Source organism: Larimichthys crocea, chromosome II (genome assembly GCF_000972845.2).
Source record: "Larimichthys crocea isolate SSNF chromosome II, L_crocea_2.0, whole genome shotgun sequence".
Taxonomy (NCBI): Eukaryota; Metazoa; Chordata; class Actinopteri; family Sciaenidae; genus Larimichthys; species Larimichthys crocea.
The window spans coordinates 7,745,896-7,760,312 of NC_040012.1; the positions used below are offsets into that span (position 1 = coordinate 7,745,896).

At 42.8% G+C, this 14,417-nt stretch overlaps 1 protein-coding gene across 15 annotated transcripts in view; it reads left to right on the forward strand.

Moving 5' to 3' along the window:
• Window positions 1–14,417, forward strand: part of epb41l3b (erythrocyte membrane protein band 4.1-like 3b) — a 54,198-nt gene that overhangs the window by 28,840 nt on the left and 10,941 nt on the right. For 6 of the 15 annotated variants that reach the window (XM_027288616.1, XM_019257547.2, XM_019257576.2 and 3 more), the window contains exons 4-18: window positions 2,637–2,741; window positions 2,897–2,939; window positions 3,054–3,129; window positions 3,342–3,560; window positions 5,115–5,202; window positions 6,383–6,427; window positions 7,034–7,195; window positions 7,778–7,875; window positions 8,327–8,502; window positions 8,999–9,204; window positions 9,652–10,236; window positions 11,531–11,584; window positions 12,637–12,672; window positions 13,179–13,244; window positions 13,896–14,072. In XM_027288616.1, the coding sequence (XP_027144417.1) occupies window positions 2,637–2,741; window positions 2,897–2,939; window positions 3,054–3,129; window positions 3,342–3,560; window positions 5,115–5,202; window positions 6,383–6,427; window positions 7,034–7,195; window positions 7,778–7,875; window positions 8,327–8,502; window positions 8,999–9,204; window positions 9,652–10,236; window positions 11,531–11,584; window positions 12,637–12,672; window positions 13,179–13,244; window positions 13,896–14,072 (2,136 nt within the window). The remainder of the gene's footprint in view (window positions 1–2,636; window positions 2,742–2,896; window positions 2,940–3,053; window positions 3,130–3,341; window positions 3,561–5,114; window positions 5,203–6,382; window positions 6,428–7,033; window positions 7,196–7,777; window positions 7,876–8,326; window positions 8,503–8,998; window positions 9,205–9,651; window positions 10,237–11,530; window positions 11,585–12,636; window positions 12,673–13,178; window positions 13,245–13,895; window positions 14,073–14,417) is intronic. The other 9 variants (XM_019257552.2, XM_019257570.2, XM_019257553.2 and 6 more) reach the window with 9 other exon arrangements.

Here is a 14,417-nt window from a genome sequence, read left to right on the forward strand (position 1 = left end):
GATAATTGCCAGAGAGTCTTCTTCCTCCTCCCAGTCCAGTTTTTTTGAAACCGGTCCAAAATGTCAGGATTTGACATTTTCATCCTCCTGACCTTGTAGTTTTCCAGCTCAACTCAATTTTCTCCTGCGAGAAAAAATGTCTGCACTAATCGTTTCCTATCATTTTCGTTGACGCAGAACTGCTGAATCTCTTCCACTTAACTTCGGAGGGTGTTATGTCTCAACGGACGGCGATAAGAATCCTACCATCTCACTGTGGCGGTGTTGTTATAAATACTCAGCATATTTTTGAAAATCCCTGTAGATTAGATGCACATTTTATTATTCTACCTCAAAACTACAGGACAGTACAGGCTAAATTAGGGTGCCCCAGTAGCTTATGGCCCTTTGCTGTGTCTGTGTCTATAGCTGTCACTGTCCTTCACACTTAGCTGCCCTTTTTCATTCCTGATGCAAGCGGTGTTCAGTTGGTTGCAGTCTGCAAATTTACAGCTAGATGGCACTCAGTCCTACACACAGCTCCTTTTATTTATACACAGAAGTATGTCTGTGTTTTGAAGTGTCTAATAGTAAAGTAGCTATTTGCAATGATTGCTCAGCGTCGGTCATGCGAGGAGCCGAATCACATTCCTTCAACACTACAAATTTATTTGCCCATCTTGAGAGCAACCATCCTGATCATTACAAATTTATAAGAGAAACATGAACCAGCAAGGAAAAAAATGATCAGCAGTAGTTTTTTTCCCAGTAAATGTGTACAATTTGAAAATCGTTGTAAATTATTTCTGCGTCCAGTGAGAGTAGGCGTAGTAACATGTTCATTCCAGCGAAGGAGAGACTTGATGTTCTCTGCAAGTGGGAAAAACTGCGTGCATGTATCAACAATCAGCCAAAATGAGTTGGAAAAAATCAAAAATCCGATATTGTGCATCCCTTTTATTTATTTATTTTTGATTTTATAAATGAAATAAATAAAATGTTTTAATTAGAGCAGCAACAACTGGCTGATAGACAGCAAAGTCAGTCTGTAACTCTTTCGATAATCAGTTAATCATTTGGTAATCAGGATAAGTTGGTTGTTATGTAATTTTTTTAAAGCAAAAATCCAGATCTGCTGGTTGCAGTTTCTCTGATGTGAGGATTTGTTGGTTTTATCTGTTTTTCTGTCATTGTAATCTGAATATTTTTGAGGTTTTGATTGAACAAAACAAGGCGCCTGATGCGAAGATCATTTTTATTTTGTTTTTACAACAAGTCGATTAACTGAGGAATGATCTGCAGATCAAAGAATAATGAAAATAATATTTACTGCAGCTCTATTTTTAAGACATATTTGGTGGTTTGGTCATGTTTTCCTAAATCTCCAGACTCACTGCAGCTACTGCTGCTGTTTGCTCTCCAAACTTGGATGATAACATCTTGAAATTGATCAAGATTGATGTTTCTAATTTGAGAATAATTTTCCATCTCCTGTTTTCTTTCTCCTAAATAACCTCTGGCATGACAGGACACAAGCCAGATCAGTCAGCTGCGCCTGTTAACATATTTTCTGTTTGTCGTAGCCTATCTGTCTGAACAGAGGTTTGCAGATCAGAATCTTTTGTCTGTCTGTTTGGAGGTTTAGTCAGTAAAGCCAGGGTTAAACGTTGCATCGAGAAATGTCACAGCGAGGCAGCGATCGCCTGACATGACTCTGCTAATTCCCTTCGAGATGTTCTGTTGGGATTAACTCTGCCACCAGTGTCTTCGCAGCTCTGTTTAAAATCATGCACAGACACACTGGAGTTATAATCATAAAAAAGGACGCTCTGAGTGATGAAAGGCTGTGGGTGGACGCTCCTATAAATGCACCATATGTGTCAAATTACAAACCTGCCAGCCAGATATGTGTGTTTAGTGTTTGATGGAGTATGCGTGCACTACTCCGCCTACACATCATGGCGACAAATATGTTATGACTTCTGCCGCTAGGATAAGCTGTGGCGGTGGCTTTCAATAAATCCAGACACGAAGAGCTGACTCTGTGCAGGAAGGAGGCATCTGTGTTGTGGCACCTCGGGCCTTAAAATATCTCTTGTGAGTCTGTGAAGTCCACCCTCCTCCTTTGGGAGAGAGACGACCGAGCTCCAGCCGATGATATCTGGCACTCCGCTAGAGATGTGCAATCGATTTCAGCTTTAAGCTTTCACATGGCTGATGTTCACCTTGAGCTCAGGAGTGCAAAGGTGTATTTATACTGGAATCGATCCAGAGTGGCCCAGTCGGTTCACTTGAGGGTTTGCATCTGCAGGGGCAGATCTGTGATGCAGCAGTGTAATGAGCTGCTATTTTTGGAAATGTAAATTTGAATTTCATGTCGCTGTTCTGTGGCTTTTTTTTTTGCTTCGATTAGCTCAAGATAATGAAGGGAAATGTAATCTAGTGGCATCAGTAAACAGCTGGGGTTTGCTGCATTTTGCGGTCATGTTTTCTTCTTAATTTATGCTTGGTTCTTGGTTTTGTTGTCATTTTGTTGCTCTCTGAATATGGTGTAGGGTCACAGGCAGTTCAGTTACAGCTTGTTAAGACAATGCTTGATCACCAAAAACAACTCCTCTTATGCAAAATAACTGATTTAGTTTGTTTTTGTCTCACAGAAACGAGCCAAGGGCCAAGTGCTCTTTGATAAAGTTTGTGAACATCTTAATCTACTGGAGAAGGACTACTTCGGCATCACACACAGAGATGTAGAGAATCAGAAGGTAAAGTAAAATCTCTAATGTGCAGACATCAGTTCTTATGGAGTTATTAGCTGCTGCCTGTTTGATTAATCTTCAGCTTTAAAGTCAGGAGACGTCGTCCCACTTCTTTATTTGCTCACAAACCGGTGATGATTAATGCTTTTTGTCTGTTGCAGAATTGGCTGGACCCTTCCAAGGAGCTGAAGAAGCAGATCAGGAGTAAGTCTGATCTAATAAAGCCACTCACGTGTTCTGTCCTGGACAGCTATATGAGGTGTATGCCACTGTAAAATGCCCATTTTGATAATTTAATGTTTTTTTTCTGCATCTCAGCTGGACCCTGGAACTTTGCTTTCAACGTAAAGTTTTACCCCCCAGACCCCTCCCAGCTGACTGAGGATATCACAAGGTGAGTTAGAAGCTAAATTAGATTGATAATTTTTGGTGGACATTTACCAAGTAAGTATCTCTGTTAATCTTAAAAATTGACTTAAGTCCATTTTTATATTGATTTGGATGCCCCAAAACTGTCGTTTAATAACAAATTATGCAGGTAAACTGTATTAAAATCTCACATCTAGATGTTTGATTTGATTTTCATGTCTCTTCTTCCCGTCTCAGGTACTACCTGTGTCTGCAGCTGAGAGACGATGTGGTTTCAGGCCGTCTGCCCTGCTCATTTGCCACCCACACGGTGCTGGGCTCCTACACTGTGCAGTCTGAACTGGGAGACTATGACCCCGAGGAGTTAGGCAGCGACTACATCAGCGAACTACGCTTTGCACCAAACCAGACCAAAGAACTAGAGGAGAAGGTCATGGAGCTCCACAAGACCTACAAGTAAGTCTCTGCACCATTTCCTAAACTCTTTTTAGACTGAGCTTGAATTCTCGAGGTCAACTTTTTAAATTCAGCTAGATGTACAGCTGCCAGAATTTAACAATAGATGAGCATATCAACATTTTGAAACCAGAGCTTCTCCCATCTGGATTATTGAGTTTATTGAGTATCAAATGTTTTAACGTGTTCAGTGCTCAGCTCAAGATTAATTCTCTTTGTAAACAACAAGCGTCAGGTAAATGCTGTCAAGTGAGTACCTCTGATTCAAGTTATCCAAAAACAGTTTACCTTTTAACAGTTTTTAAAAAGTCTTTGTTTTTATTCATTATACATAAATAAAATTAGACTTAAATTAGAAAATATACATACAAATCGACCGATAGTATAGCCAACATATAATACAAGAAGTTTATATACAAAACATTCGGTCCCATGCCCCCTTTATGGTCATTCGAGGTTTCATGGTTAATTCTGGCCAACATGTGTTCATATGATGCAATTTCTGACATCAGTTCCATCTGGAGAGGATGTACTCTTCCATAATCCGATGATCGTTCGAGCAGCTGTGACCACCCCAACCTTTAAAACTGCCTGATCATATTTAGACATATTAAGATACAGGTACCGCCATGTCTAGACATTTAGTCATGTGTTCCAGTACGTTCTCCCAAAAGTATCACCATCATAAATTACATGTAAAAATGTTTCACTCTGACATTTCCAACACAGATTATTTTCCAGTTAGCCCATTCTTTTTAATTTAGAAGAAAATAAAATCTATGAATGAACTTGAACTGAATAAATTTCCCTCTCATCTCTCTTGTGTTATGTCAGGTTTTATCTTTGCAGTTGTTGTTTATTGAAGTATTTAGCATTAAATACGGTGAGAAAAGAGTTTAACACTCTAAAGCCGAAGCTATTCCGCTTCATCGGGACTCTGCGAGTGTGTTTTGATCAGACTGATAGTGACCTGATATTAAAGCAAACGGCACAAAACTGTTTTCAGATTTTAATTAATTGATAGAAAAGTGGGTGATAGAAATCCATCCTGTGAAAAAAACTAAATGGTTTTAACCTTGTTGTTGTTCAGAATATGAATCTGATTCGGGGGAGAAAAAAGTATTTAGGGACTTAAAGCCCTGAATCTGACAACTTGAAGCCGCTCAGTCAACCTGAGTGAATGTTTACAGCCTGGGGTAATAATAATCTGCTCTGAAAAGGCAGCACGTCTCCAGACATTGGATTTGAGTTTTCCTGTAAATGGATGAAGCTGGCTGTCCTTTGTCTAAACCTGTATCACAATGACTTGTATGTAATTTGATGCGCTCTGGATGGAGCAAGGCAATGACAGTGCGAGGATAAGGGTCTCTCTCTGAAGACCATCGATGCTAAAAATGGATGCACTCATGGCACTCTGTTAAATGCATCCATAAAAACAACCATTTTCCAAAAGCTTTTATGCAATAAAACTGTGAATTATCCTTGTTTTAGATCTTATTAGACTCTTTTTGCTTTGCTTGACTTCGTCCGATCGATTACGTTCTCTTCTATCAGGGGGATGACACCAGCCGACGCGGAGATCCACTTCCTTGAAAATGCCAAGAAGCTGTCCATGTACGGCGTGGACCTCCACCACGCTAAGGTAACAAGTCACCACAGGCTTTTAACTCTTTTAACTGTTTTTGATAATGGTGCAGATCTCCAAGATGCATTAAGAAATATGCAAATAAATCATGTGAGGAATTCTTAGATTCTACACTTTTTAAACGAGAAATTAATATCACTCTCATGCTACATATGAAGCCACAGTCTGAAGCTTAGACACTTCATTGGTTTAGCTTAGCACAAACACTGGAAACAGGGGGAAACAGCTAGCCTGGTTCTGTCCAGAAGTCACATAATTCCCTCTCAAGCTTGCTAATTGTTTCCTGGCAGCTACACGTACACAGACTAAACAAACGAGATGTGACATGTTAATTGGAGAGCTTTAGAGGCGTTACTGTTACCGTTTCCCCTAATTCCCAGTCTTTATGCTAAGCTAAGCTAAGCAGCTGCTGGCTGCAGCTTCATATTTAGCGTAGAGGCATGAGTGGTATCGTTCTTCTCCTCTGACTCTCAGGAAGGAGGCAAATATTTCCCAAAATGTTGAACTCCGACGTCAGTTATGACTTCAGTAAAGTTGTGTGTCTCTTAGATATGATGTGAAATATTCAATGTAAATGTTTGTATTCTTTTTTATATGCAAGATGAGACTAACATACTCCACTCACGCAGTCAATAGTGACGCTTGCCACCACAACACCGCTGCTTCAAAAACTTCATGGCTGCCACAGTTAACGCCTCAGTTTAACATGCTCCGGCTGTTTCGCTGATTGACTGACATTATGTCACCGCTGCCTGTATTTTTTTGGGGTGGGGTGGGGGGAGCTGCAGGGATGGAGTGGGCGGTTGAGGGGGTCTGGAGCCCAGCTTGACTCGAATGATTTTTGTCTCGCTCCCACCGGCCAGATGGGATCAAACACGTCATTAGAACACAGGCGGTAAAGAGAGAGAGCTGGATTACAGCAGCAGGACCGCTGTCACCATGAAAGAAAATTACAATCATCAGTCTCGATATGAATCGGTTATCAAAAAGCTCTTTGAATGGGTCTAGATGTGAGCGATGGAGATGGATATTGCGTTCACAGATTTAGATCAGGATGGAGGAGATGACAGAGATCAGACTGAGCAGACATCAATGCTCAGTGTTGGATATGTGAGTCAGTTTTGATCCGCAAGAAAAAAAAATATATGTCTTCTCTCCTCTCTCATTAAATGCAAAGTTGGTAGGGAGTCTCTATGAATGCTTGGCTCCAGCTGAGGGAGAGGTAAGAGGCTGCATCTCATGTGCTTACCTGCGTGCGTGTGCGTGTGTGTGTGTGTGTGGTTTCTACTCGTGCATGATTGCATACATTACTAACGTAGATGTCATTTCAACTGATTGTTCCCGCTTTGGACCAAATGCTTCCCCCCTCTCAACACGTCATCATTGGTTTCACCTGCTCATCTCACGCTTTGTGCAGTGAAGAGGCGTCATTTTGTGCTTCATCCACCATTTCCCCGAGACTTCACTGTTGCTTTTGGCCAATCAGCGCTCCCATTCAGCGTCACCACACGCCTGCGTAGAGAAGATATGAGTATCATATGCTTGACTCCACTCTCCACCTGCCTGCTTTACCCCGTTATTAGCACAAATTTGACTCTGTTAAATTCTACTTTGCCCTGCTGTGCACTGGCTCCTGATCTTCCTGTACATCCCGTAGAGTTAATGTTGTAGAGAACACAGAAAAGAAGAGCAATGTTGGTGGTCAGTGGCTTCTTCTTTGAGATTTATGAGGATCCTGTGTTACCAAGGTGACACATTGTGGAGGAGTTTCATTAATCTTAGCTGGGGTTTTTTTTTAAATATAATTTCTTATATGTGTTGTTCCCAGGACTCTGAGGGCGTGGAGATCATGTTGGGAGTTTGTGCAAGTGGCCTGCTCATCTACAGAGACAGGTTGCGGATCAACAGATTCGCTTGGCCCAAAATCCTCAAGATCTCCTACAAGAGGAACAACTTCTACATCAAAATCCGGCCCGGCGAGGTGAGAACGGTAACAGTCATAGATATTTAAAAAAATAACGATGTCCAGAGCTGATGTGCTGCGATTTGTTTTGATCTGTATCTGCCTCAAAGCCTGATCCATCTCTGATTCTTTGTTTGGTGTAAACAGTTGTGCTCCCGCTGCAGCAGCTGTCAAATATGCTTCTATTTCAGCAACATTTCACGGGCGCACCACACCTCCAAAGTGATGCCGTTTGCTGAAAAACACTTCTTTATTTTCTGGAGTTGAAGTGACTGCGACCTATTTCTGTCTAAGATTTCCTTATAACAACAGACCACACTGACACCTCTGTGTTTACTGACGTCTCACATGCTGCATGTTTTATATAATCTGGATTAGATTTGCTAACTGTGCAGCTGTTTTATGGAGCAAAATATAAATAATTGATTAATCAGGAGATTATTAAATGTCTCCCACTGAGATGAACACTTTTTTTTCTACAAATGTGGATGCAAACATGTAAACAAGAAGTAATAATAAACAGAGAAATGGGCATCAAAGATTCAAATGAATAAGATATAAAGTTACGTGTGTAGTAAATCTGACCTCAGTGTTTTGTCCCTGTTGCAGTTTGAGCAGTTTGAAAGCACGATTGGTTTCAAGCTTCCAAATCACCGCGCTGCCAAAAGACTCTGGAAGGTCTGCGTCGAGCACCACACCTTCTTCAGGTGAGACATACCGGAGCTTCGACAGCTCATGTAGAGATGTTATTAATTAAGAAAATATATATACTTTCTGTATCCAACTTGTCTGTGAGAGTTCGTCTCTCAAGCTACTTTATTTTCTCATCCTTGACACTCCATGTTGATCACAGCGATGGCAGCGAACGTGTTTATTGATTACCACCACAGATAATTACTTTGTAGAGGAACACAAAGCGCGTTCACTGTTTGTAGTTGTCGCCATTTGGACAACATGCAAAGCTTATTTGTGCTGCTTTAAGCAAAAAAAAAAAGTCTCCCGGGTTTTTACGAGTAGCGTGCCAAACCTGAAGGCTGCCTGGAGACTGTTCAAATGAGTTTTAATGTTTTACAGCGCATAGCGCTGAAATCTGTGTTGTTGTTGTGTTTTTTTTATTTTTGTGGTATGATTAATGTTAGTGTGTGTAACTTGTGACAGGCTCGTATCCCCAGAGGCACCTCCAAAGAAGTTCCTGAGCCTCGGCTCCAAGTTTCGCTACAGCGGCAGAACGCAGGCTCAGACCCGCAGGGCCAGCTCTCAGATCATCAGACCCGCTCCGTTCTTTGAACGCTCCTCCAGCAAACGCTACAACATGTCCCGCAGCTTAGATGGAGGTGAGTGTTTGAAGGGTTTGATTAATGACCGTCTGCGAGTGCCACCCAGGTTGAAATGTTAAGCAGGGATTTGTGTTCCGTGTGTCCAGTTTATTTTAATGGGGGATATTTTTAGAAGCTCCTCTGTGTCATTTCTGTTGTACCTCATTTTAAATATGATTATTCAGCGTCTCTTCGCAGGGCATGTGGGACTTTTCTCACTAAAAATGCTGCTACTTACTCACTTATGTGCGTCAAGAAATGATGACAGAAACCTTTTTCTTAAAAGTTCAAATGAGCTTTTTGTTCCTCTTTTTATTTCTTTGAAAAGTAAGAAAAATGTGCTTTCGACTTGAAAGCCTGCAAAGCTCAAGAGTCTGACACACTTCTGCGATTCTTGGACAAAACCACAATGGATATCTTTGACAATGTTCAGGAGCAAATCAAACCTTTTTGTTCCACCGCTCGTATTTTCACACAAAACGTCACATCCATCTTTGTCTTCCCGTTTCTCCAGCACCCATTATGGAGAACCACGAGACTCTCATGAAGGACAGCGCCTCTGACGGAGCGGCCAAAGTCATTGCCAAGGGAGACATCATCACCACGGTAACGACGGAGAAGAAGGCAGAGGAGGAGAAGGCGGAGCAGGAGGACGCTCAGATGGACCCTGTGGTGACGGCAGAACCCGTCGTCTCAACACCGCTCAGACACGACACAAAGGTAAAACCGCAGTCTGCCGTCAGAGCTGAGCTGAGCTTAATTTGGATGAAGGAACTTCTAGAGAATTGTTTCTGTGTTACGTAATATCAACAACTATGTCACCAGATTGTCAAAGAAACAGATGACGTTTCTTAGAAGCTGCTGCAACTTTTTTAAGTCCTTCGTGAGGTTTTACTTTTGTTTTCTTTTAATAGACTTCTTAATGGCTGATGAGAATCTCTTGCTTTCAGCTTAACCCACTGCAGTAGACTAGGCCTGAGTGCTTCTCATCTTCTGTGCGCTTTACTAATTAGCTTTTCTTTTCTTGTCCTTCCTTTGACCCCACACTATACTCGTGTGTGTGTGTGTGTGCTCATGCGTATTTCGCCCTCCCCTTCCCCTTCGCTCCTCTCCATTTACACACACGTCACCCTTTTTTTAATTTTCGTTGACATTTCCCTCCATCAGTGCTCCCCTCGTGTATACACGACCGACCCCCTCCGCTCTGAGCTCTCACTCCCCTCATCTCCTGTTTCATCCAACAAAGTAAGGCGGAGGCGCAGGGAGAACGCGCGTAAACGGGCCTCGTCTGTCAGTCCGGCGAAGAGCAGCGCCGGGTGCCGCCGTCGGCAAGCCCTCGCCGACCGCAAGGCCGCCCTGCTGGACGAGCAGGCACTCCTGCTCTCGGCCCGCAAGCAGAGGCTGGAGCAGGGCAAGAGCCGCGGCGGCACGCTCTTCTCCTTCTCCCTGCACCTGCCCGACCTGTCCTCCTTCCTGGACGATGACGGCTACATCACCTTCCCCGACCTGACAGAGATGCGCTTCCTCCCTGAGTGCGCGCAGAATTTCCTGCCCATTAAGTCACCATCGCTCATCCCCTGCTTCCTCTTCATCTTCTTCTTTCTGCTCTCCACCTCCTTCTCCGTCCCTTACGCCCTCACCCTCTCCTTCCCCCTGGCGCTGTGCCTCTGCTACCTGGAGCCCAAGGCAGCCTCCCTGACCGCCTCCATAGCCCAGGGCTACCATGACCATGACAGTTCAGAGGAAGAGGAGGTGTGTGTGCGTACGCCTATATGTTCCAGTACCGGCCTCTGGCCTAGAGTAACAGTTCATTATAACAGTTAACCCCTTATCCTGTCCTGTATCTCGCTCTGCTGTTTCACCAGTTCAGAGCCGACCTGGAGACTGTGTCTGTCCCAGTGTCTGTCAGTTCTCCTACTTTCAGAACCTCATCTCTGCCCGGTCACACTCTCATCCTGTAGACTACATCCTCATCAACATCAAAAGTACACAGAGATGATCCTGCAAGTCTCACCATTTCATATTTGATTGGCTTGCATTCACTCCACGTAACGAGAGGGTTAGACACAAGATTTAACACTAAGAAGTCGAAATGGTGTCGCTGTCATGCTGCAGTGTACAGTTCATCATAAAATATTATTAATTAGAGATAATGATAAGTTGAAGAAGCCACCTATCTTCATTTAGACACTAATCCTTCACCAAACCTCATATTTGTATAACTTTGTGCCTAACCCATCTCAGTGTTGTCATCCCCATCGCAGCTTCACAGTGACTGCTAGATCACGATCAACACCAGCTGCATGGAAACACTTCCATCTTTATCACTGCACTCAGTCTCTCTGCATCGCAATCCGAGTCAAGCAAAGCAGCACAAATTAAAATCAATAATTTAAATCTGACTTCTGCTTAAAAAGGGGGGCTAAATGCGGCTTTGAGTGCCAGAGTGTGCTCGTTGTTTTTCTTCAAGCAACACCTTTTTGAGTCACGAATGATCAGTGTCGGCTGTGATGCAGAGAGACTGCGACGGCTAAATGCATCCGGATCACCCCGACTGTCAACACGCACGCATGGAGAGGAGGGGGGAGGGCCTGAAAGTCAGGTTACTGTTTTATCATCAGGTGTTGTGTTTGACCGAACACACCGAATGTTTTCCTGACCTGTAAATGAATTTAAATTAACATACATCAGGATTTAGCCCTGTCCAAATCCAAAGCAAATTTACACGTAAATGTCAAAGTGACTGACCGAAGGTTTAAACTTCCTCTGAGTCTGTTTTGCTTGCTTATTCTTCATTTGCTTTTTAAATTTTTTTTCTTCTTCCTCTTTTGTTTTTCTCTTCCTGACCTTTTTATCTGTAGTGTTGTCTGATAACGTGTAGCTTACAGAGACAACCAGTGCATTTCCATTCGTTCCATTTGTGGTTATGAAGATGATTCTGTGTTGACGACAAAATGCATTTTCAAGCGTTTTTTTTACAAGTTGGGTTCTTGTCGTTTTCTTGCTTGCCACTCTGGAACGGTTTCGGTCTGTTTCGTGAACGCAGACTGACAGCGAGCAAACTGACTTTGCCTTTGATGGAGAGATGACCGCCACAGAGGTTTGTACATCAAAGAAAGACGTCATATGTACAGATGTAAGGCATGAAAAGAGTTCTGGCAGAGCGGATGTTAAATCACAGGTGTGAAGAAACATTACAGAGGAGCATGTGACATGACATTACATCTCATTATGCCTGTTTAGTTCATTAGAGAGTCGAAGTCATGACGTCGCACACAGTCTAGCCTCTGTGCCTCAAAGCTTGTTCATGGGTTTTCACTTTCCTCATGCTAACGTCATAAGATAGATTGAAACCACAACAATATTTTTAGCGTGAACAGTGTTCAGTCGTCTCTGTCCTGCTGTTTGAGTTATCCGCAACTCTTCTGTCGAGCTGTGACAAGGCAGAGAGTTCATGAGAAACGGCTTAAAAATATAACTACAATATGGGACCCTAAACATATGAAGTGAGACATGCAACCTACTGTTGAAAATAGCTGGAGTTTTAGTTAGTTACAAATGAGGTTTCTGGTTTCACTTCAGCTCTCTATAGACCATTGACTAAACCTCTCCTCCAGGCTACACCTGTCAAGCTTTTTATTCTCTACAGTGATAACAGTGGCAGATTTACTGTGCCACACAATGAGTCATGGATTTCAGACGAAGTTAGGTTTCTCATTTCAAGCGGGCAACCCTCGATTTTCTCATGAGAATATCGTAAAGTCTCTTAAATATACAGCTGATACCTACAAACATAAAATCATGTTAAATGACTGAGACTAAAGCTGTGCTTCCTATACAGGCAGTCAAGTGTTAAAAAAATAATTTGGATGTCAAGACTGTTTATGCAGCAAACAAACACAATGTTACACCCATTTCTTTGACTACATAAAGCTTGACAGGTCCAGGTCGTAGTCGCCTGGCTATGATTGGACAAATACTGTTCAGGGGAGGGGTTTACTGAATGTTCAGTTACATCCTTACACCCTCTCTTATCTCTCTGCTTGCCACTCCTCGTTGCTCACTTTCTGTCCCTTCACCTGATTTCACTGTGTCTTTCTAACTTTCCCTCCTGGTCTCACGCTGTTTTCTCCTCTTTACTCTCGCTGTCAGTCGGAAGCAGACGACGACTCTGAGATGCGGACTCAGGTACACTGGGCTCGCTTCATGGCCCTGCTCAGTGCATCACACCACCACCATCACCACCACCAGATGCACTGAGCCACTCCAAACATCCGCCATCAGTCACTTTGTTGCCGTGTCTCCGCCTTGGCTTGCCTGCTACTGCTTCTGTTGACACACACTCATTATCACACAGCACACACACACAGCACACACACCAGACTGACTGTTCACTCTTGCCTGAATTCACCTCACAGACTGCTGCTGCAAAGCTGCTTCTAAACACACCATCCCAGCTCATCTCTCAAGTGCTTCTCTTTGTAAACGGCGGAGTCATGTTCATATTTCTTTTCCTGTTGCTCCAAGAGTTTAATCCATGGTGTTTCAGCGAGTTAACTCATTCCATCATGTCGTTTACAGCCGTAGAGTCAAAGACCAATCTCCCAATTTCTCCTAAAACAAACAAAAAAAAAAGACCTAAATTTAACACGACGTAGCACCTTTAACCACTCTCCCCTCTTTTGTCTTTGCAGTATAGTTTCATAAGACGAGTAAAGGGGGAAAACGTTTTTATCAAGCATAGTAATCTGATGCTAGAGGTTGGTAAGAAAATAACGCATGTCATGTTTATGAAATATGCATGCAGGTGCTTTTTTTTTTTTTTTTTTTAATGAAGAATCCTAACTGATGTCAAAAACATCTAACCAGATACTGTGCTCTGGGGTTTATCTAACAGATTTGTTACTGTGAGCAAGTTTTGTGAGAAATAAAGCAAAATCAACCGAATCAAATAGAATGAATATGTTTGTAACAGGTCTTAACTTCTAACGAGATTTGGGAGTGTTGTGCTTAACTAAACCTGTGAAACTAAATCTGTGAATCTGTGCATGAAATCATCAGATTAAACTGGTCCTAAATGCTCACTTAGCATTTAAGTACATGCTGCTACTCCTTTTTTTTTTTTTTTTAGTTACAGCTGTCATGTGGGTGGATTTTCGTTGCCATTATTTTGCTGTTTGTGTGAGCTGTTGCACAGGTAGCCTGCACAGCCTCCTAAATAGGCCTGTGAGCAGTAAACGTACGGAATGAAGTGCATAATGCAGTTGGACCCTCTCTGAACTGCATTTTATGCATCTGTTTTGGTACTTTATTGGATTTGCAAGCTACCGTTGCGTACATAAAAAGCATGGCCGTCGTCCCCTCCCTCCTGGCCTCATCTCATTGTATCATGGTTGACCGGCTGCCTGTAGGACACCTCGCCTCCGTCGGAGATGGTCAAGCACCAGACCAACATCAGCGAACTGAAGCGCTCCTTCCTGGAGACGGGCGACAGCACTCCGGGATTGACCGAATGGGAGAAGAGGCTCTCCTCGTCCCCCGCGCGCTCACCCAGAACGGATGAGCCACCAATGATAGAACCGCTGGATGTAAGCTGCAGTCCACAGCAGACTGAATGGCGGCATGTGTGTGTGAAGCATGACATCATCGAGGATACTTTTGCAGAAACAAAGACATCAATCTCAAGTAGTGCAGTAAATTCAATATCCATAATTGGGTTAGAGCCATATTTTCTACATTTAAAATGATGGTGAAGTGCATTTTATAATCTAAATGGCTCTGGTGCATAATAGAAGTGAATATGGGGACTTTGATGAAGTAAGTTTAACTGCAAAGTCATTCAGAGTTTACATCTATCATCTCCTCAGCAGCTGATTAACATGTTAATTTGTCTCGGTAATGGATGGCGCAGTCATTAGTCAGTAATATGATTG